Source organism: Coregonus clupeaformis, chromosome 17 (genome assembly GCF_020615455.1).
Source record: "Coregonus clupeaformis isolate EN_2021a chromosome 17, ASM2061545v1, whole genome shotgun sequence".
In the NCBI taxonomy this organism is placed as follows: domain Eukaryota; kingdom Metazoa; phylum Chordata; class Actinopteri; order Salmoniformes; family Salmonidae; genus Coregonus; species Coregonus clupeaformis.
The window spans coordinates 73,677,217-73,704,627 of NC_059208.1; the positions used below are offsets into that span (position 1 = coordinate 73,677,217).

The 27,411-nt window shown below is 40.8% G+C and overlaps 1 protein-coding gene across 1 annotated transcript in view; it reads right to left on the minus strand.

The window, feature by feature from the left end:
- LOC121532944 (PEX5-related protein-like) overlaps positions 1 to 27,411 on the minus strand; it is a 220,362-nt gene that overhangs the window by 158,967 nt on the left and 33,984 nt on the right. Inside the window, exon 3 of the mRNA XM_041838724.1 lies at positions 11,412 to 11,523. Within this exon, the coding sequence (XP_041694658.1) occupies positions 11,412 to 11,523 (112 nt within the window). The remainder of the gene's footprint in view (positions 1 to 11,411; positions 11,524 to 27,411) is intronic.

Below are 27,411 nucleotides of genomic sequence, written 5' to 3' on the forward strand. Positions count from 1 at the left end.
GAGGAAAAACTAATTCTGATTGGCTGGGCAATGAATACAATTGTATTTTATCGATGGCAATTTGATTACACAAAAATACTGTGACGAGATCCTGAGGCCCATTGTGAGTCACCATTTTTTTTTAAAGGTATCTGTGACCAATAGATGCATATCTCTATTCCCGGTAATGTGAAATCCATAGATTAGGGCCTAATGAATTTATTTCAATTGACTGATTTCCTTATACGAACTGTAACTCGTTAAAATCGTTGAAATTGTTGCATGTTGTGTTTATATTTTTCTTCAGTATATATGATGGTTCTGCAATATTCAGCCTCTGTGTGCACACACATCCCTTGGTAGTTAACAATTGCTGTTTTATGACAAACAAATGGGATGATCCTCAATGTAATCTGCAGATAATTAGAGTGTGTTCCGCTCCTTGATATCTCTGTGCTCCTCAAATGATAAATGCAATTAGAAATCAGAGGAAACACTTGTGGGAGATGGAGATATTGTCTGAAGTGTTATCAGTGTCAGGAGAAAAGCCATTTGTGCTGAAAGAAATCAAGATGGATAAACTGTTTTGGTACCCTTGAGTCTACTTGACGATGATGATGCCTTGAAAATAAGTCCTCCAAATAGTATTTCAAGCTGAAGGCATTTTAGATGTGTACGTATACGAAGGATAGTATACCTTCTCTATCATAGTGTGCTGAGCATCGCTATTGATTCATTTCATTGATTGAGTCCACATTGTCATGGTCATCTAAGCGTTCCCATGTGTTTCTATCATATTGTTGAAATGCTCTGTTGGAGGATGTTGTCAGTTAACTTTCTGACCACTGTATTCAACAACCCTGACATTATAATGTTTTAGAGTTCTAAAGATTCCTTATTGCCGTTTATTGTGGTCAGGCTAAGTCAGGTTTCTGTGAATCGTGATAGAAAACAATGATATCAATGGATCTTTTGCAAGATTGTTTTTTTCTAGGCTATTGGAGATCAAATTATCTATTGCTATTGTCAACAGCTGAGATTTGTGTTAGACTTTTGTATCGGAACAGCTCAACCTGTGGATATTACTGAGAAGTGAGCCACTGTTGTTTCCACTCACTCTAATTCTCTACTGAGCCACTGACCTTCAATTGGGAACCTACCGACTGTCATTTTGAATCATCCCAATCCACCTAGTGTGAGGACACAGCAGGGCATCAGACGTGAACTTCTGACTTTAGCTAAAACAACTGGCATGCTTTCTGCCCATACTTTTAGTTACAGTACTTTCCTCGGCACACTAATAACAGGATTAAGTGGTTGTGTCTTTATTGTTAATAATCTCAGGCTAGACGCTGAGACTGAAAACAAGCAGCATGCAGTGGCTTTTTACTTTATCCTATTTGACCAAATGAACAGTAGGTACTGGTAGGTAGCCAGGACAAGGTCAATCTATTGACTGCTTATAACCTTTTAGAGATTATAAACAATTGAACAAATGTAGGTAGACTGTCATCATTGTTGTTTCAGTCCAAATAATGTGGTATCGGCTTCATTGGTACCCCACTACATTCGCTTCATTCGACTTACATGCTGTGACTAAATCCGTATGGCTATCATGCACCATTGCTGCGATATGTTGTCATAACTTTGCATTATGCATTTTGCATATCAAATATTGATGACCACCATGACACAATAATACAATCCCCCTGATATAACTTCTTAGTGGAGGAAAATTCCCACTGGAGTGTCATAGTTGCCCTCTATTACATGAACTTCAGTCAATTTACATATTGTTACGCTTACCCTTTTCATATACAGACAAAAATATATATTTTTTGGACCATACTACCTTTATATATCTGAAAAGGGTAGTGGGGTAAAAACCCACCTCAAGACCTAGTCATGAAACAGTTTTTTCGCAGACCCTGTAATCAAAAAACAGGTACGGGGTCTGAAAATGGTTCTTGGTTTTTATGCAGGTATATTCATTAACACTCCTATTGTTTAACATCTCCCTAATTTGAATTGCAAACAAGGGCTATAGTCATGAAACAGTTTTTTCGCAGACCCTGTAATCAAAAAACAGGTACGGGGTCTGAAAATGGTTCTTGGTTTTTATGCAGGTATATTCATTAACACTCCTATTGTTTAACATCTCCCTAATTTGAATTGCAAACAAGGGCTATGGTTTAACAACACCCCCCAAACAGGGCAAATGCAAAGTTTGGTAACATTATGACGGTTTGTGCTGCTCGTAACGTCATTCTGTTACAAAACTTTGCATCTGCACTGTTCTTCAAGTAAATGTTTTTATATTTTTATAATGTGGAAATTGTTAAAAGTCGTCCTTGGGCCAGTGGTGGTCCCATTAAGGGCAGTGCCCCGCTTGTGATTGGTCCTGATTGGTCCCCCCAAAAATTTAAAATGTAATATTAATATTATATAATTAATCCATTATATAATTCATGGATTAAGTTTTAAATGCTCATAAAAGTGTGATAAATGTGTACATTTCCCTGTTCAGTTACTTAATACTCTGCCCCTCAGTGACTGTCAGCAGCTCCACCGGCGTATAGGCCAAACGAACATTGCTTGGATAGTTTTGCCAGCTATTTGCTATGAGGGGGACTGCCCCAATGAAATCGTGGATTTCATAGCATAAATTATACTTCCGCACATGAGACTAGATTTGCTCTATCAGGTACATATGGCGCAAAAGCAAAAAGCAAATTGTAATTAACTTGTAAATAAACATGGTAGCCATATCTAGGAAAACCAAAGTTCCAAAGGCTGGGCCTAATATTATGTATAAGAGGTCATACAAGAAGTTTTGCAGTGATTCCTATGTTGTTGATGTAAAGAATATATGTTGGTCCGTCGTGTGTAATGAGGAGCAAACAGACACTGGACTTGTCACAATTATGAAATTGCTTATTCCAGTTACTAATAAGCATGCACCCATTAAGAAAATGACTGTAAAAACTGTTAAATCCCTGTGGATTGATGAGGAATTGAAAAATTGTATGGTTGAGAGGGATGAGGCAAAAGGAATGGCAAATAAGTCTGGCTGCACAACCGATTGGCAAACGTATTGCAAATTGAGAAATCATGTGACTAAACTGAATAAAAAGAAGAAGAAACAACACTATGAAACAAGGATAAATGACATAGATAATGATAGTAAAAAGCTTTGGAGCACCTTAAATGACATTTTGGGAAAAAGGCAAACTCAGCTCCATCATTCATTGAATCAGATGGCTCATTCATCACAAAACCAACTGATATTGCCAACTACTTTAATAATTGTTTTCATTGGCAAGATTGACAAACTTAGGCATGACATGCCAGCAACAATTGCTGACACTACACATCCAAGTATATCTGACCAAATTATGAAAGACAAGCATTGTAATTTTAAACTAAACCTGGGGCGGCAGGTAGCTTAGTGGTTAAGAGCGCTGTGTCCGTAACCGAAAGGTCGCTGGTTCTAATCCCCGAGCCGACTAGGTGAAAAATCTGTCTTGAGCAAGGCACTTAACCCTAGTTGCTCTGGATAAGAGCGTCTGCTAAATGACTGTAATGTAAATTCTGTAAAGCAAGTGTGGAAGAGGTGAAAAAATGATTGTTGTCTATCAACAATGACAAGCCACCGGGGTCTGACAACTTAGATGGAAAATTGCTGAGGATAATAACGGACGATATTGCCACTCCTTTTTGCCATATTTTCAATTAAAGCCTACTAGAATGTGTGTGCCCCCAGGCTTGGAGGGAAGCAAAAGTCATTCCGCTACCTAAGAATAGTAAAGCCCCCTTCACTGGCTCAAATTGCCGACCAATTAGCCTGTTACCAACCCTTGGTAAACTATTGGAAAAAATTGTGTTTGACCAGATACAATGCTATTTTACTGTAAACAAATTGACAACAAACTTTCAGCATGCTTATAGAGGACATTCAACAAGCACTTACACAAATGACTGATGATTGGCTGAGAGAAAATATTGTGGGGGCTGTTTTGTTAGACTTCAGTGCGGCTTTTGACATTATCGATCATAGTCTGCTGCTGGAAAAACGTACTGTATGTGTTATGGCTTTACACCCCCTGCTATAATGTGGATAAAGAGTTACTTGTCTAACAGAACACAGAGGGTGTTCTTTAATGGAAGCCTCTCAAACATAATCCAGGTAGAATCAGGAATTCCCCAGGGCAGCTGTCTAGGCCCTTTGCTTTTTTCCGTCTTTACTAACGACATGCCACTGGCTTTGAGTAAAGCCAGTGTGTCTACGTATGCAGATGACTCAACACTAGACACGTCAGCTACTACAGCAACTGAATTAACTGCAACACTTAACAAAAAGTTGCAGTTCGTTTCGGAATGGGTGGCAAGGAATAAGTTAGTCCTGAATATTTCCAAAACTAAAAGCATTGTATTTGTGTCAAATCATTCACTAAACCCTAAACCTCAACTACATCTCGTAATGAATAATGTGGAAATTGAGCAAGTTGAGGAGGCTAAATTGCTTGGAGTAACCCTGGATTGTAGACTGTCATGGTCAAAGCATGTTGATACAACAGTAGCTAAGATGGGGAGAAGTATGTCCATAATTAAGCGCTGCTCTGCCTTCTTAACAACACTATCAACAAGGCAGGTCCTACAGGCCCTAGTTTTGTCGCACCTAGACTACTGTTCAGTAGTGTGATCTGGTGCCACAAAGAGGGACTTGGGAAAATTGCAGTTGGCTCAGAACAAGGCAGCACGGCTGGCCTTTAAAAGTACACGGAGAGCTAACATTAATGACATGCATGTCAGTCTCTCCTGGCTCAGAGTGGAAGAGAGATTGACTTCATCACTGCTTGTTTTTGTAAGAGGTGTTGACAAGCTGAATGTACCGAGCTGTCTGTTTAAACTACTATCACACAGCTCGGAAACCCATGCATACCCCACAAGACATGCCACCAGATGTCTCTTCACAGTTCCCAAGTCCAGAACAGACTATGAGAGGCGCACAGTACTACATAGAGCCATGACTACATGGATCTCTATTCCACATCAGGTAACAGCAAGCAGTAGAATCATATTTTAAAAAACAGGTAAAGATACACCTTATGGAACGACGGGGACTGTAAAGAGACACACACAAGGGTATGGACACATGCATACGCACACATTGTGATATTGTTGTATGGTGGTATTAAACATTTTGTATTGTAGATAAGTAGCGGTGTAATAATGTCATATGATGTACTGTTTTATATTTTGTTTTATATGTAATGTAAGTGCTTTAATATGTTTGGACCCCAGGAAGAGTAGCTGCTGCCTTGGCAGCAGCTAATGGGGATCCCTAATAAATACAGTGGCTTGCGTAAGTATTCACCTCCCTTGGCATTAAATTGCCAAACAGGTGTATATATACTGAGATCATGTGACAGATCATGTGACACTTAGATTGCACACAGGTGGACTTTATTTTACTAATTATGTGACTTCTGAAGGTAATTGGTTGCACCAGATCTTATTTAGGGGCTTCATAGAAAAGGGGGTGAATACATATGCACGCACCATTTTTCCGTTATTTATTTTTTAGAATTGTTTGAAACAAGTTATTTTTTTCATTTCACTTCACCAATTTGGACTATGTTGTGTATGTCCATTACATGAAATCCAAATAAAAATCAATTTAAATTACAGGTTGTATTGCAACAAAATAGGAAAAACGCCAAGGGGGATGAATACTTTTGCAAGGCACTGTACAAATACAAACCGGACATATACATCTAACAAGAGTCGAAAGAGAGGGATACACTAGCTAGAACCTTCTCATCACGGATCTGGTAGAACAAAAAAGCATGATGGTGGCTGGCCATATTGGCCAATTTGATTGTTTCCCCCAACGGTATTCATCAGGTTCTACTGTAGGTGACAGGGCGACATGTTGTGCGGATAAAAACAGTATAAAACCGGGTGTATCACAAAGCATGATCAGCACGATTACTGTAATTCACCAGCTACAGTCATTTTGAGAAACATTGAGAAATAGTTTGGTCAATTCTTTGGTCAAATTAAGCAGTTATATACCTTTGATAAGCAGCTAGCTATAGCCATACATTACATTTACGTCATTTAGCAGACGCTCTTATCCAGAGCGACTTACACCCTATAGCCAGTGGGATAACCACTTTACAATTATTTTTATTTATTTATTATTATTAATTTTTTTTTTGGGGGGTAGAAGGATTACTTTATCCTATCCCAGGTATTCCTTAAAGAGGTGGGGTTTCAAATGTCTCCGGAAGGTGGTGAGTGACTCCGCTGTCCTGGCGTCGTGAGGGAGCTTGTTCCACCATTGGGGTGCCAGAGCAGCGAACAGTTTTGACTGGGCTGAGCGGGAACTATGCTTCCGCAGAGGAAGGGGAGCCAGCAGGCCAGAGGTGGATGAACGCAGTGCCCTCGTTTGGGTGTAGGGACTGATCAGAGCCCGAAGGTACGGAGGTGCCGTTCCCCTCACAGCTCCATAGGCAAGCACCATGGTCTTGTAACAGATGCGAGCTTCAACTGGAAGCCAGTGGAGTGTGCGGAGGAGCGGGGTGACGTGAGAGAACTTGGGAAGGTTGAACACCAGACGGGCTGCGGCATTCTGGATGAGTTGTAGGGGTTTAATGGCACAGGCAGGGAGCCCAGCCAATAGCGAGTTGCAGTAATCCAGACGGGAGATGACAAGTGCCTGGATTAGGACCTGTGCCGCTTCCTGTGTAAGGCAGGGTCGTACTCTCCGAATGTTGTAGAGCATGAACCTGCAGGATCGGGTCACTGCCTTGATGTTAGCGGAGAACGACAGGGTGTTGTCCAGGGTCACGCCAAGGCTCTTCGCACTCTACCAATGTCAAGTCTTTCTAAACTAATATCTGACTAACACGGAAATATGAAGTTATTTCAGAATGAAAGTTAACTGGCTAGCGCATCATGCTTTGTGACATGTTAGCTAGCTATCCCCAGTTAGACAAGGGGTTTTCACTCATTACATCTGCATGCTTGTTGCGTTCTCCCTGGTGCACTCGTTCGTTCGTGAGCTGGCTGCTCATTCTAAATAGTATAATCTGATCTGTTCAAAACAGTGGCAGCATGTGCAGCGGTGATCATTAGGTTTTTTTTACATGCAAAAGTAAAATAGATGTATTTATGCTGTTGTTCAAATGCACAGGTGGCTTTATGCCAGAAAGTATTCATAACCCTTGACTTATTCCACATTTTGTTGTGTTAAATGTATTAAATTGATTTTTTTCTTCACCCATCTACACACAATACTCCCATAATGGCAAAGTGAAAACATGTTTTTAGAAAAATGTGCACATTTATTGAAAATTCAATACAGAAATATCTCATTTACATAAGTATTCACACCCGAGGCAATGCTTTGTAGAAGCACCTTTGGCAGCAATTACAGCTGTGAGTCTTTCTAAGTAAGTCTCTAAGAGCTTTCCACACCTGGATTTTGCAACATTTACCCATTATTCTTTTCAAAATTCTTCAAGCTCTGTCAAATTGGTTCTTGATCATTGCTAAACAACTATTTTCAGGTCTTGCCATAGATTTTTAAGCAAATTTAAGTCAAAACTGTAAATTTGGCCTTGTGTTTTAGGTTATTGTCCTGCTGAAAGGTGAATTTGTCTCCCAGTGTCTGCTGGAAAGCAGACTGAACCAGGTTTTCCTCTATGTTTTTGCCTGTGTTTAGCTCCATTCCTTTTCTTTTTTATCCGGAAAAACTCCCCATTCCTTAACAATTACAACCATAACCATTACATGATGCAGCCACCAGTATGCTTGAAAATATGGAGAGTGGTACTCAGTAATGTGTTGTATTGGATTTGCCCCAAACATAACGCTTTGTAGTCAGGACAAAGAGTGAATTGGTTTGCCACATGTTTTGCAGAATTACTTTCGTGCCTTGTTGCAAACAGGATGCAGGCTTTCTTCTTTTCACTCTGTCAATTAGGTTAGTGTTGTGGAGTAACTACAATGTTGTTGATCCATCCTCAGTTTTCACAGCTATTAAACTCTGTAACTGTTTTAAAGTCACCATTGGCCTCATAGTGAAATCCCTGAGCGGTTGCTTTCCTCTCCGGCAATGGAGTTAGGAAGGAAGCCTGTATCTTTGTAGTGACTGAGTGTATTGATACACCATCCCAAGTGTAATTAATAACTTCACTATGCTCAAAGGGATATTCAATGTCTGTTTTTTGTTTCTTTTACCCATCTACCAATAGGGTGCCCTTCTTTGCGAGGCATTGGAAAACCTCCCTGGTCTTTGAGGTTAAATCTGTGTTTGAAATTCACTGCTCGATTATCTGTTAATTTTATGTGTGGGGTACAGAGAGGGTAGTCATTCAAAAATCATATTAAACACTATTATTGCACACAGAGTGAGTCCATGCAACTTATTTTGTGACTTGTTAAGCAAACTTTTACTCCTGAACTTATTTAGGCTTGCCATAACAAAGGGGTTGAATACCTATAGACTAAATGTTTTATTAATTTGTAAACATTTTAAAAAACATATACTGAACAAAAATATAAACGTAACATATTTCAAAGATTTTACTGAGTTACAGTTCATATAAGGAAATATGTAAAATGAAAGACATTCATTAGGCCCTAATCTATGGATTTCACATGACTAGACATAGACCCACCCACTTGGGAGCCAGGCCCATTCAATCAGAATTATTTTTTCTCCACAAAAGGGCTTTATTACAGACAGAATTACTCCTCAGTTTCATCAGCTGTCCGAGTGCCTGGTCTCAATCGATCCCGCAGATGAAGAAGCCAGATGTGGAGGTCCTGGGCTGGCATCGTTACATGTGGTCTGCGCTTGTGAGGCCGGTTGGACATACTGCCAAATTATTTTACATGATGTTGGAGGCAGCTTATGCTAGAAAAATGAACATTAAATTCTCTGGCAACAGCTCTGGTTGACATTCCTGCAGTCAGCATGCCAATTGCATCCTCCCTCAAAACTTGAGACATCTGTGGCATTGTGTTGTGTGACAAAACTGCACATTTTAGAGTGGCCTTTTATTGTCGCCAGCACAAGGTGCACCTGTGTGATGATCATGCTGTTTAATCAGCTTCTTTGAGAGAAATACGCTTTCTGTGCATATGGAACATTTCTGGGATCTTTTATTTCAGCTCATGAAACGGGACCAACACTTTACGTTGCGTTTATAGATTTTTTCAGTATAATTCCACATAGAAATTATGGGGTATTGTGTGTAGGCCAGTGACACAAATCTCAATTTAATCAATTTAAAATACAGGCTGTAACTCAACAAAAAGTCAAGGGGTGTGAATACTTTCTGAAGGCACTATATCTTCTCAAAGAAACTATCGCTAGTTTGAAAACTTGGCATCATATTTCTGTCACGCTGCTTTGTTCACATCCCGCGCCCCGGGTATTCAGTCAATCAGCGGCCGCAACTGCATTGGGCACAGAGTTTTATGGTATAACTTTGCAATCATTGTTTTCTGTTTGGCATACATTTTAAAGTAAAAAATCTGAGTCTCAGCATCATTCTGTTCCTGTGGAAAAGGGGTTATACATTTGAAATCGGAAGTTTACAAACACCTTAGTCAAATACATTTAAACTCAGTTTTTCATAATTCCTGAAATTGAATCCTAGTAAAAATTCCCTGTCTTAGGTCAGTTAGGATCACCACTTTATTTTAAGAATGTGAAATGTCAGAATAATAGTAGAGAGAATGATATATTTCAGCTTTTATTTCATTCATCACATTCCCAGTGGATCAGAAGTTTACATACACTCAATTAGTATTTGGTAGCATTGCCTTTAAATTGTTTAACTTGGGTAAAATGTTTCGGGTAGCCTTCCACAAGCTTCCCACAATAAGTTGGGTGAATTTTGGCCCATTCCTCCTGACAGAGCTGGTGTAACTCAGTCAGGTTTGTAGGCCTCCTTGCTCGCAAACACTTTTTCAGTTCTGCCCACACATTTTCTATAGGATTGAGGTCAGGGCTCTGTGATGGCCACTCCAATACCTCGACTTTGTTGCCACAACTTTGGAATTATGCTTGGGGTTGTTGTCCATTTGGAAGACCCATTTGCGATTACGCTTTAACTTCCTGACTGATGTCTTGAGATGTTGCTTCAATATATCCACATAATTTTCCTTCCTCATGATGCCATCTATTTTGTGAAGTGCACCAGTCCCTCCTGCAGCAAAGCACCCCCACAGCATGATGCTGCCACCCCCGTGCTTCACGGTTGGGATGGTGTTCTTCGGCTTGCAAGCAACCCCCTTTTTCCACCAAACATAACGATGGTCATTATGGCCAAACAGTTCTATTTTTGTTTCATCAGACCAGAGGACATTTCTCCAAAAAGTACGATCTTTGTCCCCATGTGCAGTTGCAAACCGTAGTCTGGCTTTTTTATGGCGGTTTTGGAGCAGTGGCTTCTTCCTTGCTGAGCGGCCTTTCAGGTTATGTCGATATAGGACTTGTTTTACTGTGGATATAGATACTTTGTACCTGTTTCCTCCAGCATCTCCACAAGGTCCTTTGCTGTTGTTCTGGGATTGATTTGCACTTTTCGCACCAAAGTACGTTCATCTCTAGGAGACAGAACGCGTCTCCTTCCTGAGCGGTATGATGGCTGCGTGGTCCCATGGTGTTTATACTTGCGTACTATTGTTTGTACAGATGAACATGGTACCTTCAGGCGTTTGGAAATTGCTCCCAAGGATGAAACAGACTTGTGGAGGTTTAGAGTTTTTTATCTGAGGTCTTGGCTGATTTATTTTTATTTTCCCATGATGTCAAGCAAAGGGGCACTGAGTTTGAAGGTAGGCCTTGAAATACATCCACAGCTACACCTCCAATTGACTCAAATGATGTCAATTAGCCTATCAGAAGCTTCTAAAGCCATTACATAATTTTCTGGAATTTTCCAAGCTGTTTAAAGGCACAGTCAACTTAGTGTATGTAAACTTCTGACCCACTGGAATTGTGATACAGTGAATTATAAGTGAAATAATCTGTCTGCAAACAATTGTTGGAAAAATTACTTGTGTCATGCACAAAGTAGATGTCCTAACTGACTTGCCAAAACTATAGTTTGTTAACAAGATATTTGTGGAGTGATTGAAAAACGAGTTTTAATGACTCCAACCTAAGTGTATGTAAACTTCCGACTTCAACCGTACCTGCAAAAAAGTGGTAAATAAGGGGTTGTTTGAAAGGGAGTCATATAAACATTGCCTGTTTGATTTTTAAGGTAACACCCTGTTTTCTGTCTGAAATAGTTTATAGTGTTATGTCATAGTGTTATGAAATGTCAATGACTAATGCATGAAGGTGTGACTACAGTAGTCGGGGCTGGTTAGACAAGAGAGGAGTGGGAGGTCAGTGGAGGTACCTGCTGTGTTTGAAGTCACTGGGCGGGCAGCTCCATCGCACTTGGTCTCACAGAGAAAGTCGTCGATGGAGGGGCTGAGCAGGGGGCGGCTCTCTTGTTGCTCACTCACCAGCTGCAATTGCAAGCAGACAACACTGCTCAAACTCAGACACAACATGCTCTTTTGACCCTTTTCTTGGAAATGTCAACATGACCCAGACGTTATAATATGTGGTGATGTGTGCAAGTGTTGGCCTTTTGAAACAGTGTATTGTTTGCCCCCCCCCACACACACACACCTGCACAGACACACACACACACACAAACATGCCACTCTATTTGACCCAGCCACTCTGATGTCCAAATTGATTTTTTGTTGTAAACTATATCCACTGTGCACTTTGTAGTGATCCTCTGTTAAAAAAATGTAATTCAAACAAAGTGATGACATGACCTTATGTGACCCACCAATCCCCCCCAGGGTGTTCTGTTTTTCCCCTGAGGACCCACAGCTCAGTTGAGTGCTAGCTCTGTGAATCCATCATCTGCCTCGCCCACTGCCCATTCAGCCAGCCTTGGTGGAGGCGGAGACTTACGGTTTGTGTGTCCCCAAGTGTAATTGCTAAGCCATTAGTAGTTGTTTATCTCACTTCCCAAACCCATGCTAAAGTTAATCACCTTGCCTGTGAGGCATCCTGGGCTGTCGCTGTAGGTTTGCCAACACTGCTGTGGCATAGGTCACATCCCATCCATTATCATTACCCTGAAGTAGTTGCCCCAGGTTTAACTGGCCTGTTTGCCATCCTGTGCTCTAGTGACAGAGCGGATTGAATGTATTGATTTGGTTTGATAAAAATGGCCCCACCATCATTATTGTCTGCTTGTGCAATGTGTACACAATACTGTCGGAGAGGAAACATGACATTTGCCATCCTTGCTCTCCAGAGTTGTGTTTGCAAGCAGAATCTTAATGAAGGCACAAAAAAAGTTATTACCAGCCATGAAATTGCACACAGCCTGCCATACAGTATGCTTGATATGAAAGGTGCTGCCCGTGGTTTCATGACCCGTCCGTATGTGCTCGAGCTGTGTCGCTAACAATGATGCAACTGTATTTTCTTGGAATTAATAATGTGGCTGGTTATTAGCCATTCAAGCCAAATTGAAATCAAAAACTGAATTGATAATTTGGGAAACTGATTAGCTGCATCTCAGCATATTTATGAATTAGTAAAAGTCTTACTTTTCACTTGTCAAATTGGGACAATAGGCTAGCTGACAAAGACTTGGTCCTCCTTACTTAGTGTTTTTGTACTGTACAGTATCTCACAGAAAATGTATGACGATTACAAGTACTTTTGTAGATCAATAGACATAGACAAGTTTCTCAGTGCTGACTTTTGTCTCCCTTTCAGAATGACACTAAAACACAATTCCTGTAAACTTGTGTGAATAACAGCTAAACTCTGACAAAGAGATTCAGTGAACAAAAGTAATATTAATATGTTTGTCTGTGAATGACTAACTGTGGGAGTGTTCTGAATCTGCAGCAACCTGAGAATGCTTGCCCAGTTTACTTAATTTGAGATTATTAGTGTTTTATGCTGCACTGAGACTAACTAACTTTGTTTATTTCCAAGAAAGACAGTTTGAAGTTACTTGACTTCACCCCCTACTGTTGTCGATTTAGTGCAGAGAGAGAAAGAGCTACAGTATTAGCTGTCTTTTTAGGCATGTTATTGATCTTGAATAATAATCTTGTATCCTATCATTTTGTACTGCATGTTGTTTTAAGACAATTTGTACATTATCATAATAGGTTGTCAAACAGTTATGAGGAGTGTCAGTGCAAATACATTGTATGTTTGCTTGGGGAAAACAATTTGAGTTCCAAGATACTGGAACTGTAATAGTTAAGTGTTGCATGGAGGCACCTCCAGCCAAAAGTCATGATCAATGGTTTTACGAAGGAATTTAATTCCTCACTTCATTTCACCCTCCAAACCTCAAAGCCCTTAATGAGAGAAGCAAATCATTTCGGAGGTCTTTTAGGGCCCCTGCCACTTAATTAGATGATTTCCCCTGTATTCAATAAAAAAAATGCGCCTCACTTCTGGCACAAATATAAAAAGATTGCTGACATTAATGTGAATTATTAAGGGGACAGACCCTAACCCGGGTAATGAGAAATTATGGCTTAGAGAAGCACTGAGAGAAGGACTGCAGGGCCTTACAAAAAAAACACGTCAAATTAGCAGTGTGAATTAGCTGTTTTCACATGTTGAGTTTACATTTCACACATGAAACCATATTTTCACATGTATTACATTTAGAGTTCACATGTTAACACCACCATTTCATATGTGAGGAGAATAACATGTTTTCACCTCACAAGTGAATTGCAAGTTCACATGTAAATTCAATCACGTGAAAACCCCACTTTCACATGTGGAATTGCATTTTCACATGTGAAAATCACATTTGCAGTTACATATGTGAAAAATTCCACATTAATGTTTCTCACATGTGAACTTGCAATTCCACGTGAAAGTTTTTCTGTATGAAGGTCAATGCCTATTAAAGGGACAAACAAAACGAAGTCATCAGCGATTGGATGATCTCTAACTTATCAGAGTATCAAAGCCAATGACACATTTTCAAACCACCGCTTTACCCACGTGTTCTGGCTCTGGCCCAACCCATCGGTTTCTGGACCAATCAGACGGCTCAGAATGTGTTCACATTCTGTGAAAGGTCGGGGAGGTACTCAGATCCAGACTCATTGCAGAGAAGAAACTAACATCCGTGGATGTGGCGTAGGGTTTGGCCGTAACAAGGAGTCTGGGTAGCCAGGCAAATTATATGTACCCATTGATTCTTGAAGAATTTAAGGTATAAATGCCTCATGAGCTTAGTTCAACTGTCGTACCCCATCTGAACCCAAAATATAAGCTTGTTTTACTCCAATGTTCGTGAACAAAGTAAATGTAAACAACCACTGTATAGCTTAAAAACAAGGTTACAACTAAATTGTTTATATCATGGATGGTTAGTCCTTGCATCCATAGCGTAGTCTATGGATTTGATAGTGGTTGCATTTCTCCAGCCTCATCCCTCAGCATTTTACTGAAACTGTGGCGGTGAAGGCACTTTGTTAATGTTTCAATTAAGGATTGCTGCTTTAAACACCTTTAATAGAGTAATAATGTTATTATAATTTGTGCAATCCTCTAGTGAGTGAGTTACTTTTGTGCCATTAATATCAAGTAAAACTATTGCAAACAAAAATAATATTGAGAGCAAAACATGAACACAAAATATTGCAAGGAAATACATTTGAAATGCGAGAACAAATTAATAGTAAATGAATGCCCAAAAATTGTTTTCAGTCATTTTTGGTTGTTACACTGGCCTTTGCTTTCGCTGCCTTTTTTTCTCCAAGTTTTGGCACATTCACTCCAGCAACATAGCACCCTGCATTCCACTGCTGGTTTGCTTCTGAAGCTAAGATGGGTCCATCCTGGTCAGTCCCTGGATGGGAGACCAGATGCAGTTGGAAGTGTTGCAAAATAAATGTGAAAAATAAAAATGAAAAAAATGTCACATGTGGATTTTTTTTTTTTACATGAGGGAAACATTTACGTGGCAAAACCACGTCTGACTCGTGAAGATAAAAAAAAATATATATATATACACAGTACCAGTCAAAAGTTTGGACACATCTACTCATTCCAGGGTTTTTCTTTATTTTTACTATTTTCTACATTGTAGAATAATAGTGAAGACATTAAAACTATGAAATAACACATATGGAATCATGTAATAACCAAAAAAGTGTTAAAGAACTCTAAATATATTTTATATTTGAGATTCTTCAAAGTAGCCACCCTTTGCCTTGATGACAGCATTGCACACTCTATTATTCTACAATGTAGAAAATAGTAAAAATAAAGAAAAACCCTTGAATGAGTAGGTGTGTCCAAACTTTTGACTGGTACTGTATATATTTGATTTTTATATATATTTTTTATTTTATTTATATATATATATATATTTTTTTCACATTCTTTTTTAATGTGGTTTTTCTGGAAGGGAGGACACAGAGGAACAAACAGCTGTATGCATCAACCCCACTATTATGACTTATTCATCGATATAACTTCTCTTTTTAAAAGGATGTCAGTAACACTTTATTTGCATTGTCCTAAGTAGATGGTTTGTAGATGTTCAATAACTGTCAACAACCTTTCAACTAACTATTCAATAAACCTAACCCTATCCCTAACCCTAACCTTAACCCGTATCTTAACCCTAAACCTAACCCTAACCTTAGCAACCAGTTGCTTATCAACAGATAGTTTGTGATAGTATGACCATCTGTAGATTATCTACAGTGCCTTCAGAAAGTATTAACACCCCTTGACTTTTTCCCAAAAAAAATTGTGTTACAGCCTGCATTTAAAATTGATTAAAATGAGAGTTTTGTCACTGGCCTACACACAATACCCCACAATGTCAAAGTGGAATTCTGTTTTTATTTTTATTTTTATTATTACAAATGAAATGCTGAAATGTCTTCAGTCAATAAGTATTCAACCCCTTTGTTATGGCAAGCCTAAATAAGTTCAGGAGTAAAAATTAGCTTAACAAGTCACATAATAAGGTGCATGGACTCGCTCTGTGTGCAATAGTGTTTAACATGGTTTTTGAATGACTACCTCATCTCTGTACACCACACACACGATTATCTGTAAGGTCCCTCAGTCAAGCAGTGAATTTCAAACACAGATTCAACCACAAAGACCAAGGAGGTTTTCAATGCCTCGCAAAGAAGGGCACCTGTTGGTAGATGGGTAGAAAAAAAAGCAGACACTGAATATACCTTTGAGCATGGTGAAGTTGTTAATTACACTTTGGATGGTGTATCAATGCACCCAGTCACTGCACAGGTGTCTTTCCTAACTCAGTTGCCGGAGAGGAAGGAAACCGCTCAGGGATTTTACCATGAGGCCAATGGTGACTTTAAAACACTTACAGAGTTTAATGGCTGTAATAGGATAAAACTGAGGATGGATCAACAACATTGTAGTTACGACACAATACTAACCTAATTGACAGAGTGAAAAGAATGAAGCTTGTACAGAATACAAATATTCCAAAATATGCATCCTGTTTGCAACAAGGCAATAAATGAATACTGCAAAAAATGTGGCAAAGCAATTAACTTTTTGTCCTGAATACAAAGTGTTATGTTTGGGACAAATCCAATACAGCACATTATTGAGTACCAGCCTCCATATTTTCAAGCATAGTGGTGCCTGCATCATGTTATGGGTATGCTTGTAATCGTTAAGGACTGGGGAGTTTTTCAGGATAAAGGCAACATCCTAGAGGAGAACCTGGTTCAGTCTGCTTCCCACCAGACACTGGGAGATTAATTCAACTTTCAGCAGGACAATAACCTAACACAAGGCCAAATCTACACTGGAGTTGCATACCAAGAAGACAGTGAATGTTCCTGAGTGGCCGAGTTACAGTTTTGACTTACATCTGCTTGAAAACCTATGGCAAGACTTCAAAATGGTTGTCTACCAATGATCAACAACCAATTTGACAGATATGAAAGATTTTTGAAAATAATAATGTTTTCACATTGTCATTGTGGGGTATTGTGTGTAGATGGGTGAGAAAATAAATACATTTAATCAATTTTGAATTCAGGCTGTAACACAACAAAATGTGGACTAATTCAAGGGGTATAAATACTTTCTGAAGGAACTGTACAGTGCTATGAAAAAGTATTTGCCCCCTTTCCAATTTTCTCTACTTTTGCATATTTGTGATACTGAATGTTATCAGATCTTCAACCAAAACCTAATATTAGATAAAGGGAGCAGAATTCATGGTCCCTTCTATTAAGGCAAGTCGTCCAGGTCCTGAGGCAGCAAAGCATCCCCAAACCATCACCCCACCACCACCATGCTTGACCTGGAGGAAGCACCTGACTCTTGGAAGAACGTTCTATGGACAGATGATTCAAAAAGTATAACCTTTTGGACGACATGGTTCCAGTAATGCCTGGCGAAAACCAAACTCTGCATGCCAAAGGGCTAACTCTAAATAACCCTTTTTTCATTACATGATAGAGACCTCCATATCTTCCCTGCTAATCATCCTTCAGCCAATGGGGACAGACAATCCACCCAATTATCTGTGGTTTACAGAGTCTCAGGACACTACCAGGTACAGAGGAAAGGCCAATTATAGGTTTACTGTCCTGGCTCCAACTGAAACACAAGAGGGGTTTTGCCCACATTCGTCCTCCCAAGCCTCTCCCTTTACGTTGAGGTGGAGGCTACCATTTTTCAGCACATCAATTTGTACCTTTTTGCTTGCTATCCTGTGTATTGCACATTGCTACTTTGTTTACAAGTGCTCAAGGGGTAATCCAGAAATTATGTAATGGAAAAACTTCCACTAATTGTGTCACCTGGGCATGACTACAAGAGCTCTCTTAGATGTTGTTGTCAAGGGAACCCTGAACCGGTTAAACCCATAGGAGTCTTGAGGGTGTGGAGGGGGTTGTGTGGCAGCGAAGATGTGATGTAAGGAGCAGCCCTGCGTCATTTTGCAGTAATCTTGGTGAGGAGTGACATCACAGTCAGCCTTAGGATACTAACAAAGTACATCTTGTTCTTTGTTAGTATTACCACTGATTTACCACTGATTTCTCTCTCTCTCTCTCTTTGTTAACTTGGCATCATCCTGCTTACTCATTTTCAGCAGGTCTTTTGTTGATGTCCTAGGGACAGATGCATCCCCCACATCTGCTCCCATACCCTATGAGCTTGCACAGTGAAGATATGTTGATTTATTATGATTGATGTTATAGTACACAGTGATGAAAGTTAATTATATTAATACAGAATAATTGGACAACACTTTACTTGACACCTAGTGTCATAACACGTTATGATATGGTCATAAACATGTCATAATATGTCATAACAGCTGACATAACTTGTCATAACCTGTCATAATATGGTCATAACACTGTCATGACCCATATATTTACACCTGTTGTGACATATACTGAACAAAAATATAAACACAACATGCAACAATTTCTAAGATTTTACTGAGTTACAGTTCATATAAGGAAATCAGTCAATTGAAATAAATTCATAAGGCCCTAATCTATGTATTTCACATGGCTGGGCAGGGGTGCAGCCATAGATGGGCCTTGGAGGGCATAGGCCCACTCACTTGGCAGCCAGGCCCACCCACAAAAGGGCTTTATTACAGACAGGAATACTGTTGGCTATGGTGTAATGGAATGTTTTGCATTGTGTGGTAGGTTTTGTGGGGTTTAGCACAATTATGTAGGTGTCATAACCAGCCATAAAATAACTACTGTGGTAGGTTTTGTGGGTTTTGACACTCTTATGTAGGTGTCATAACCAGCCATAAAATAGCGTAATATATGTCACAACAGGTCTAAATATATGTGACATGACAGTGTTATGACCATATTATAACAGGTTATTACAAGGTTATGACCGTATAATAATGTGTTATGACACTAGGTGTCAAGAAAAGTGTTACCCATAATTGTTACTAGATTTTTACAAATACTGCACGGTAAGCCATTTTCCACTTTGCCTATTGTCTAGCATTAGACAGTTAGCTCTCCATGAGTGTATTGAATGATATGTTGCCGTGTGCAATCTGCTACCCTATTTGTGTTTTTGACCTATCTGTGCTTTTTGAAATCGACTTAAATATTGGACTGGTGTCTCTGCTATTTTTAGGGCCTCTTGACTACTTTACATCTGTGGTTCACAGAGCTCTCATTCTCCCTAATAGGCCAGTGAGACTTTTACAGTACATCTGAACACAATGTTGTGCTCAATCTGGAGTCTTATAAAATGCCTGTGCAAACTGTTTTAATTACATATCATATTAAAGAAAATATATGGGCTAGTTAATTATGGATCGTAAATGCACCTACAAATCCAGACTTTTATTTCGGAGGGAACCGTTCAGGCATAAAAGATGCATCAGTTGCTTGCTGAAAAACAATGCCGGTTGAACTGCAGCTTGTTTGTGTGTGTGCGTCTGCGAGCGTGCGAATGTTTGTGCATGCTAGCTAGCGTGTATGCATGTGATAGTGAATGTGTGTGTGTGCATGTGATAGTGAATGTGTGTGTGTACATGTGATAGTGAACGAGTGTGTGTGCATGTGATAGTGAACGTGTGTGTGTGCATGTGATAGTGAACGTGTGTGTATGTGTGTGTGTGTGTGTGTGAGCTCAAGACTGCATGGAATGGTGAAGGGCAAATTCTTACGCAGGGCATATTATGAATGCATTTCCCCTGCAATTTGAGAATTTTAAAAGTGTTTTATGTTTACTTATAATATTAGGTTAAACTTGTCTGGAGCTATGCTGTCATGCTATTGTTATGCTGTTATGAAAACGCCATAATACCTGTATGTCAAAACAAGTCAATGTAAGTCACCACCTGTCCCTCACGACAACCACACTAAAAAAAAAAACACTCAACATACTAGTGCATGAAATTAGTAGGCCTTTAAGTTTCTCTGTTTGAGATGTTCTGTCAGCTGTTATCTACTGCCATTGTATGACCTGGCAGGTGTTATGGCATTTTCATGACAGCATTTATGGCAGTATTCAAGTGTGACTTTGTGTAACTTACAAAAGCATAGGTTTTTATACCTTGCTTCATTGTTACTATACCTGTACAGTTGTACTGCAGGTATGCTTCAGACTTATTATTGACGAGTACGTTTACAGTACATGCACTAATAATTCGATATTAAACAGATTTTTTATTATAGGTAGAGTATGGCATTAGTCATGTAAACACCTTACTCTACTTATCTTAATTGACGTACGGTCAAAATCGAAGTAAGCATACGCCAATTAAAATACCTTGTTTCTGAGCGATCTTTCCAATTATTAGGACATGTAAACACCTTAATCGGAGTTCCAGCTGTGTATTTGATCTGCGCATGTGATAGCATCAGCCGAAAGAGCCTCCCTCTTTAGCGTGAGTGAAGTGAGTTCGGAATAACTGAAAGTATGCATCTTAGAAGTAGTTTTCACATACAAACTTTACAGTGCCTTCAGAAAATATTCACACCCCTTGACTTTTTCCATATTTTGTTGTGTTACAGCCTGAATTTAAAATGGATTAAATTGAGTTGCATGGATTCACTCTGTGTGCAATATTAGTATTTAACATTATTTTTGAATGACTACCTCATCTCTGTCCCCCACACATACAATTATCTGTAAGGTCCCTCAGTCGAGCAGTGCATTTCAAACACAGATTCAACCACAAAGACCAGGGGGGTTTTCCAATGCCTCGCAAAGTAGGGCACATATTTGTAGATGGGTAAAAATAAATGAAATAAAAATAAATAAAAAAGAATATCCCTTTGTGCATGGTGAAGTTATTAATTACACTTTGGATGGTGTATCAATACACCCAGTCACTACAACTGATACAGGCGTCCTTCTTAACTCAGTTGCCAGAGAGGAAGGAAACCGCTGAGGGATTTCACCATGAGGCCAATGGTGACTTTTATTTTTTTTTGTGAACAATTGTTTTTTATTGGGTCACAAGGGCAATATATACCCTCCTACATATTCCAAACATACCCCAGGTTTTTATCAAATTAAAATAAACAACACGCACTACACTAGAATATACACAGCAAAGTCATTTGCTAACACCATCAAGTAAGCATTTTACATCACATCCAACAGTTTAGAGATTTCTGAGGCGGCTACTTTCCATGTTTCCAGAATGCTAGGACTGGCTTTATTCATACGGTCAGTGGATAACTCCAACATAATTACGTCCTGAAAGTATGCTAGCCATTTCCTTATATGAAGGTCATGTGGTGGCAACCAGCGCTGAACAACATGTTCTTTGGCAGCAGTCATCCCAGCCAGCCAAACTTTTCGCTGTTTCTCATTCAGCTGCATACTTGTATCATCGTTAAGCAACAGCATAATTGGTTCAAGGGGTACAGTTTTATCAATCATGTCAGAGAGAATATACGACACTTTCCTCCAAAACTCATAAACCTCAGGACAATCCCATATCATATGTTTGTATGTGCCAAGTGTATTAAGGTTACATAGGTCACAGTATGGGCTTTGAGCCTATTTTGCATGAAATCTTACAAGTGGTGTCCAGTATGATCTATGACAAAGTTTAAAATGAATTCATTGATGGTTTGGGTTCTTTGATGAGTGAAATATATTCTCCCAATCAATAGCCTCATCACCGACAGCCAAATCATTTACCCATGCTTTAACCATTGACAGATCTTTCTGCTTTAATCGTTGAAGATAAGAATAAATAGCAGACACAAAACCTCTGGACTGGAATATAAAAATACACTCTATCACCAGGTGCCTTCCCAAACTTGTACCCCATGGGACCCCATAGGCACGATTCGCTGACCGCAGTCTAAGATATAGGACCCCATAGGCACGAAGCGCTGACCGCAGTCTAAGATATAGGACCCCATAGGCACGAAGCGCTGATCGTAGTCTAAGATATAGAAAGAATGAAGACCCTTGCAAATCAAAATGAAGACTTGGACTTGAGTGTATGCCATTAGTAAAAACCATAGCAACAGGGTTAGCATATAACACACAAACCATCTAGATACAATTATTTCCCAAACCAAATTTCTCCATACAGCCCACAAGTACTGCCATTCAAGCCTGTCAAAAGCCTTCTCGGGATCTAGAGACAGCACAGCACACGGTGTGTCCAGCTGTTGTATTACATGCATTAATCGACGGACATTGTCAGCTGCAAGGCGACCTTTCATTAAACCTGACTGGTCCATGTGAATCAACTTATCCAAATACTTTTCCATCCGTAAAGCCAATAATTTTTAATAAAATGTTTGGTCAGAATTAATTAAAGATATCGGATTTGCACAATCTGTGTGATCTTTCCCTTTCTTTGGCAGTAGAGAGATTAATGCAGATTTAGTATGCTCATGAAAAAAAAACTTGTCGATTGCTGAATGAATTGACTCCAATAATACTGGTCCTAAAATGCTCCAAAAACAATTCAGGTGGAATGCCATCCGGGCCAGGTGATTTACCCTTTTAAGCACCTTTCAGGGCTGACTCCAGTTCCTCTAATGAGATGGGTCAGCCTAGATCCGCAGATTGCTTCTCATCCAATACAAGCAAATCAAGATGATCTAAAAACTGCTTGCATTTGTCTAGCTCAAACTGGATAGAATATTTATATAACTCCTGGTAAAAAGACTGAAATGTTGCATTCATTTCCTGTGGATCAGAAAGTAAACCTTTAGATGGGGATTGAATGGATTCTATAGAAGTACAAGATTCACTTTGTTTCAATTTTAAGGCTAGAAGCCTGCTTCGTTTGCTTCTGTTAACTCAAAATGACACAACGACTAGTGCCATTGCACTCAGGCCAGGTCCATCAACAGAGAGTCTACCGCGCAGGCATACTAATAACAGAGTGATAGCACCGTAATAACAGAAATATAGGGATACTTAAAACATGAATTTAACAATCTCCCACTTTTCTTTAAAGACAAATAAAACATTAACAAAATAATTAAATGTCCCAAGTATTATTTAAGTTGCCCATTACAAATGGGTTGTGTGACAAAGTTTTGATCTTTATTACTCAAGCTGCCACTTTCCATTACTGAGTGCCTTCAGGAGCACAAGACCAGATGCTCCCTTTTTAGTCAGACAGTCAGTAACCTGTTCCTTTGTGGCCGACCACAGAATCCGCTGGATTCTCTTTGCTTGAATAAGTTCCTTGATGCTGCTAATCTCAAGACGAAGTCTTTTCTCTGTGACAGACTTGACAGACTTGGTTTTTGTATCATTACATACAAAACTATTGGATATCAGAGCGGCGGTAACTCACCAGCATTACGACCAGGAATACTACTTTCCCGAAGCAGATCCTTTGTTTGCTCTCCCCAGGGCAATTGAACTGATTCCATCGGCTGACCCAAAACATCGCCGGCGGAGGAGAGGCACTCGGAGCGGCCTGCTGGTTCGACTTAGGAGGTGCGCACACCACCCACCGCTTCCAAGTATACTACTCGCTAATGTTCAGTCTCTGGTTAACAAGCTCGACGAGCTACGGGAAGAATCTATTTCCAGAGACATCAAGGCCTGTAACATACTTTGTTTCACGGAAACATGTCTGGGGATATTCTGTTGAAATCGGTCCAGCCAGATGGGTTCTCAGTTCATCGCGAAGACAGGAATAAATATCTCTCTGGGAAGCAGAAGGGCGGAGGTGTGTGTTTCATGATTAACGACTCATGGTGTAATTGTAGTAACATACAGCAACTCAAGTCCTTCTGTTCACCCGACCTAGAATATCTCACAATCAAATGCCGACCGTATTATCTCCCAAGAGAATTTTCCTCGGTTATAGTCACGGCCGTGTATATCCCCCCTCAAGCCGATACCACGAAGGCCCACAAAGAACTTCACTGGACTTTATGCAAACTGGAAACCACATATCCTAAGGCTGCATTTATTGTAGCCGGGGATTTTAACAAAGCAAATTTGAGGACTAGGCTGCCGAAGTTCTATCAACATATCGACTGTTGAACTCGCGCTACTAAAATCCTCGACTATTGCTATTCGAACTTCCGGGACATTATAAGGCCCTCCCCCGCCCTCCTTTTGGCAAATCTGACCACGACTCCATTTTGCTCCTCCCTTCCTATAGGCAGAAACTCAAACAGGAAGTACCCATGCTAAGGACTATTCAACGCTGGTCTGACCAATCGGAATCCACACTTCAAGATTGTTTTGATCACGCGGACTGGGATATGTTCCGGGTAGCTTTAGAAAATAATTTAGATGAATACACTGAAACGGTGACTGAGTTTATCAGGAAGTGTATTGGTGATGTTGTGCCAACTGTGACTATTAAAACCTACCCTAACCAGAAACCGTGGATAGAGGCAGCATTCTCGCAAAATTGAAAGCGCGAACCACCGCATTTAACCATGGCAAGGTGACTGGGAATATGGCAGAATATAAACAGTTTAGCTACTCACTCCGCAAGGCAATTCAACTGGCAAAACATCAGTATAGAGACAAAGTGGAGTCGCAATTCAACGGCTCAGTCATGAGACATATGTGGCAGGGTCTACAGACAATCACGGACTACAAAAGGAAAACCAGCCACGTCGCCGACACCGACGTCTCGCTTCCAGACAAGCTAAACATCTTCTTCGCCCGCTTTGAGGATAACACAGTGCCACTACCAAGGACTGTGGCCTCTCCTTCTCGGTGGCCGACGTGAGTAAGACATTTAAGCATGTTAACCCCCGCAAGGCTGCCGGCCCAGACGGCATCCCTAGCCGCGTCCTCAGAGCATGCGCAGACCAGCTGGCTGGTGTGTTTACGGACATATTCAATCTCTCCCTTTCCCAGTCTGCTGTTCCCACATGCTTCAAGATGGCCACCATTGTTCCTGTACCCAAGAAAGAAAAGGTAACTGAACTAAATGACTATCGTCCGTAGCACTCACCTCTGTCATCATGAAGTGCTTTGAGAGACTAGTCAAGGATCATATCACCTCTACCTTACCTATCACCCTAGACCCACTTCAATTTGCTTACCGCCCCAATAGAGCCACAGACGATGCAATCGCCATTACACTGCACACTGCCCTATCCCATCTGGACAAGAGGTAAATCTATGTAAGAATGCTGTTCATTGACTATAGCTCTGCATTTAACACCATAGTACCCTCCAAGCTCATCATTAAGCTCAAGGCCCTGGGTCTGAACCTCGCCCTGACGGGCCGCCCCCAGGTGGTGAAGGTAGGAAACAACATCTCCACTTCGCTGATCCTCAACACTGGGACCCCACAAGGGTGTGTGCTCAGCCCCTTCCTGTACTCCCTGTTCACCCATGACTGCATGGCCAAGCACGCCTCCAACTCAATCATCAAGTTTGCAGACGACACAACAGTAGTAGGCTTGATTACCAACAATGACGAGACCGCCTACAGGGAGGAGGTGAGGGCTCTGGGAGTGTGGTGCCAGGAAAATTACCTCTCACTCAACATCAACAAAACAAAGGAGATGATCGTGGACTTCAGGAAACAGCAGAGGGTGCACCCCCCTATCCACATCGACAGGACCGCAGTGGAGAAGGTGGAAAGCTTCAAGTTCCTTGGCGTACACATCACTGACAAACTGAAATGGTCCACCCACACAGACAGTGTGGTGAAGAAGGCGCAACAGAGCCTCTTCAACCTCAGGAGGCTGAAGAAATTTGGCTTGGAACCTAAAACCCTCACAAACCTTTACAGATGCACAATTGAGAGCATCCTGTCAGGCTGCATCACCGCCTGGTACGGCAACTGCACCGCCTGCAACTGCAGGGCTCTCCAGAGGGTTGTGCGGTCTGCCGAACACATTACCGGGGGCAAAGTACCCGCCCTCCAAGACACCTACAGCACCCGATGTCACAGGAAGGCCAAAAAGATCATCAAGGACATCAACCACCCGAGCCACTGCCTGTTCACCCCACTATCATCCAGAAGGTGAGGTCAGTACAGGTGCATCAAAGCTGGGACCGAGAGAATGAAAAACTGCTTCTATCTCAAGGCCATCAGACTGTTAAATAGTCATCACTAGCACATTAGAGGCTGCTGCTGCCTATTGAAATCACTGGCCACTTTATAAATTGGAACACTAGTCACTTTAATAATGTTTACATATCTTGCACTACTCATCTCATATATATATACTGTATTCTATTCTATAATATTATACTGTACCTTAATCCATGCATGTATATATTCTTAAATTCCATTCCTTACTAGATTTGTGTGTATAGGGTATATGTTGTGAAATTGTTAGATATTACTTGTTAGATATTACTGCAGTCGGAGCTAGAAGCACAAGCATTTCGCTACACCCGCAATAACATCTGCTAACCACGTGTATGTGACAAATAACATTTGATTTGATTTGACTTGACAGTATCAACTAAGGAGTAGTTGTCAATGACACAAACTACAGGTAGAATTTACCATTTTGTCTCACCAGTGGTAAGCTCTGAGAACAGAGTTGCCAGAAATGTAACGATCCCGGCAGTCTGAGTCGGGTCCTGTCTGGTGACTAGTTTTTCTGTTCGTGATCTCCAGTTTCCCGAGGGTTCGGGAACGCTCCGGGGAGCTCTCTTGATTTCCGCACCTGCATCCCATCAGCAATCTGCACACCTGGTCCTGATCATCACCCTTCTTAGGCTCTGGCCTAACATCCAGTCCCTGCCGGATCGTTAGCCATGAACAGTAGGTTTACCAGAGTATCAGTCTTTGAGCCTAGCGTTAGTTTTGTTGTTTTTGCACCGTGTTGGTTTGTTGCTTACTTACCCCCGTTTTGTTCCATCTGCAGTCACCCGTCCGGAACCTTCATCCAACCTCTGCCTGGTGGTCGGCGGCTGCCGACCCAGGATGGGATCAACCACTGCACCCCCAACAACTAATCAACGCCGCCCGCTCTGTTCCCCGGATTATTCAGCATCACTCTTGAATTTGTAATAAACACTCACCTTCGTTTCAACTTACCTTGTCCTGGTCTGCTTCTGGGTTCTGGCTTAGCAACTCGTGACAGAACGATCCGGCCAGTAATGAACCCAGCGGACCTGGACTCTGTTCGCCATGCCATTACCCATCAGGAGAAGATGTTGGGCCATCATAGCACGGTACTACAGGAGATCGCGTTGTCAGTTCGGAACCTTTCTACCGGTCTGACGGAGGTCCAGAACCAACGCAAGTTTCCGGTGGAGGATCCACTACCGGTTTCACCCATCTCGCCTGCCGCTTCTGGAGCTGTGTCCTTCCGTGAGCCCAAGGTTCCGACGCCGGATAGATATGAGGGGGAGCTGGGAAGATGCCGTTCCTTCCTTATGCAGTGTGGATTAGTGTTCGATCTACA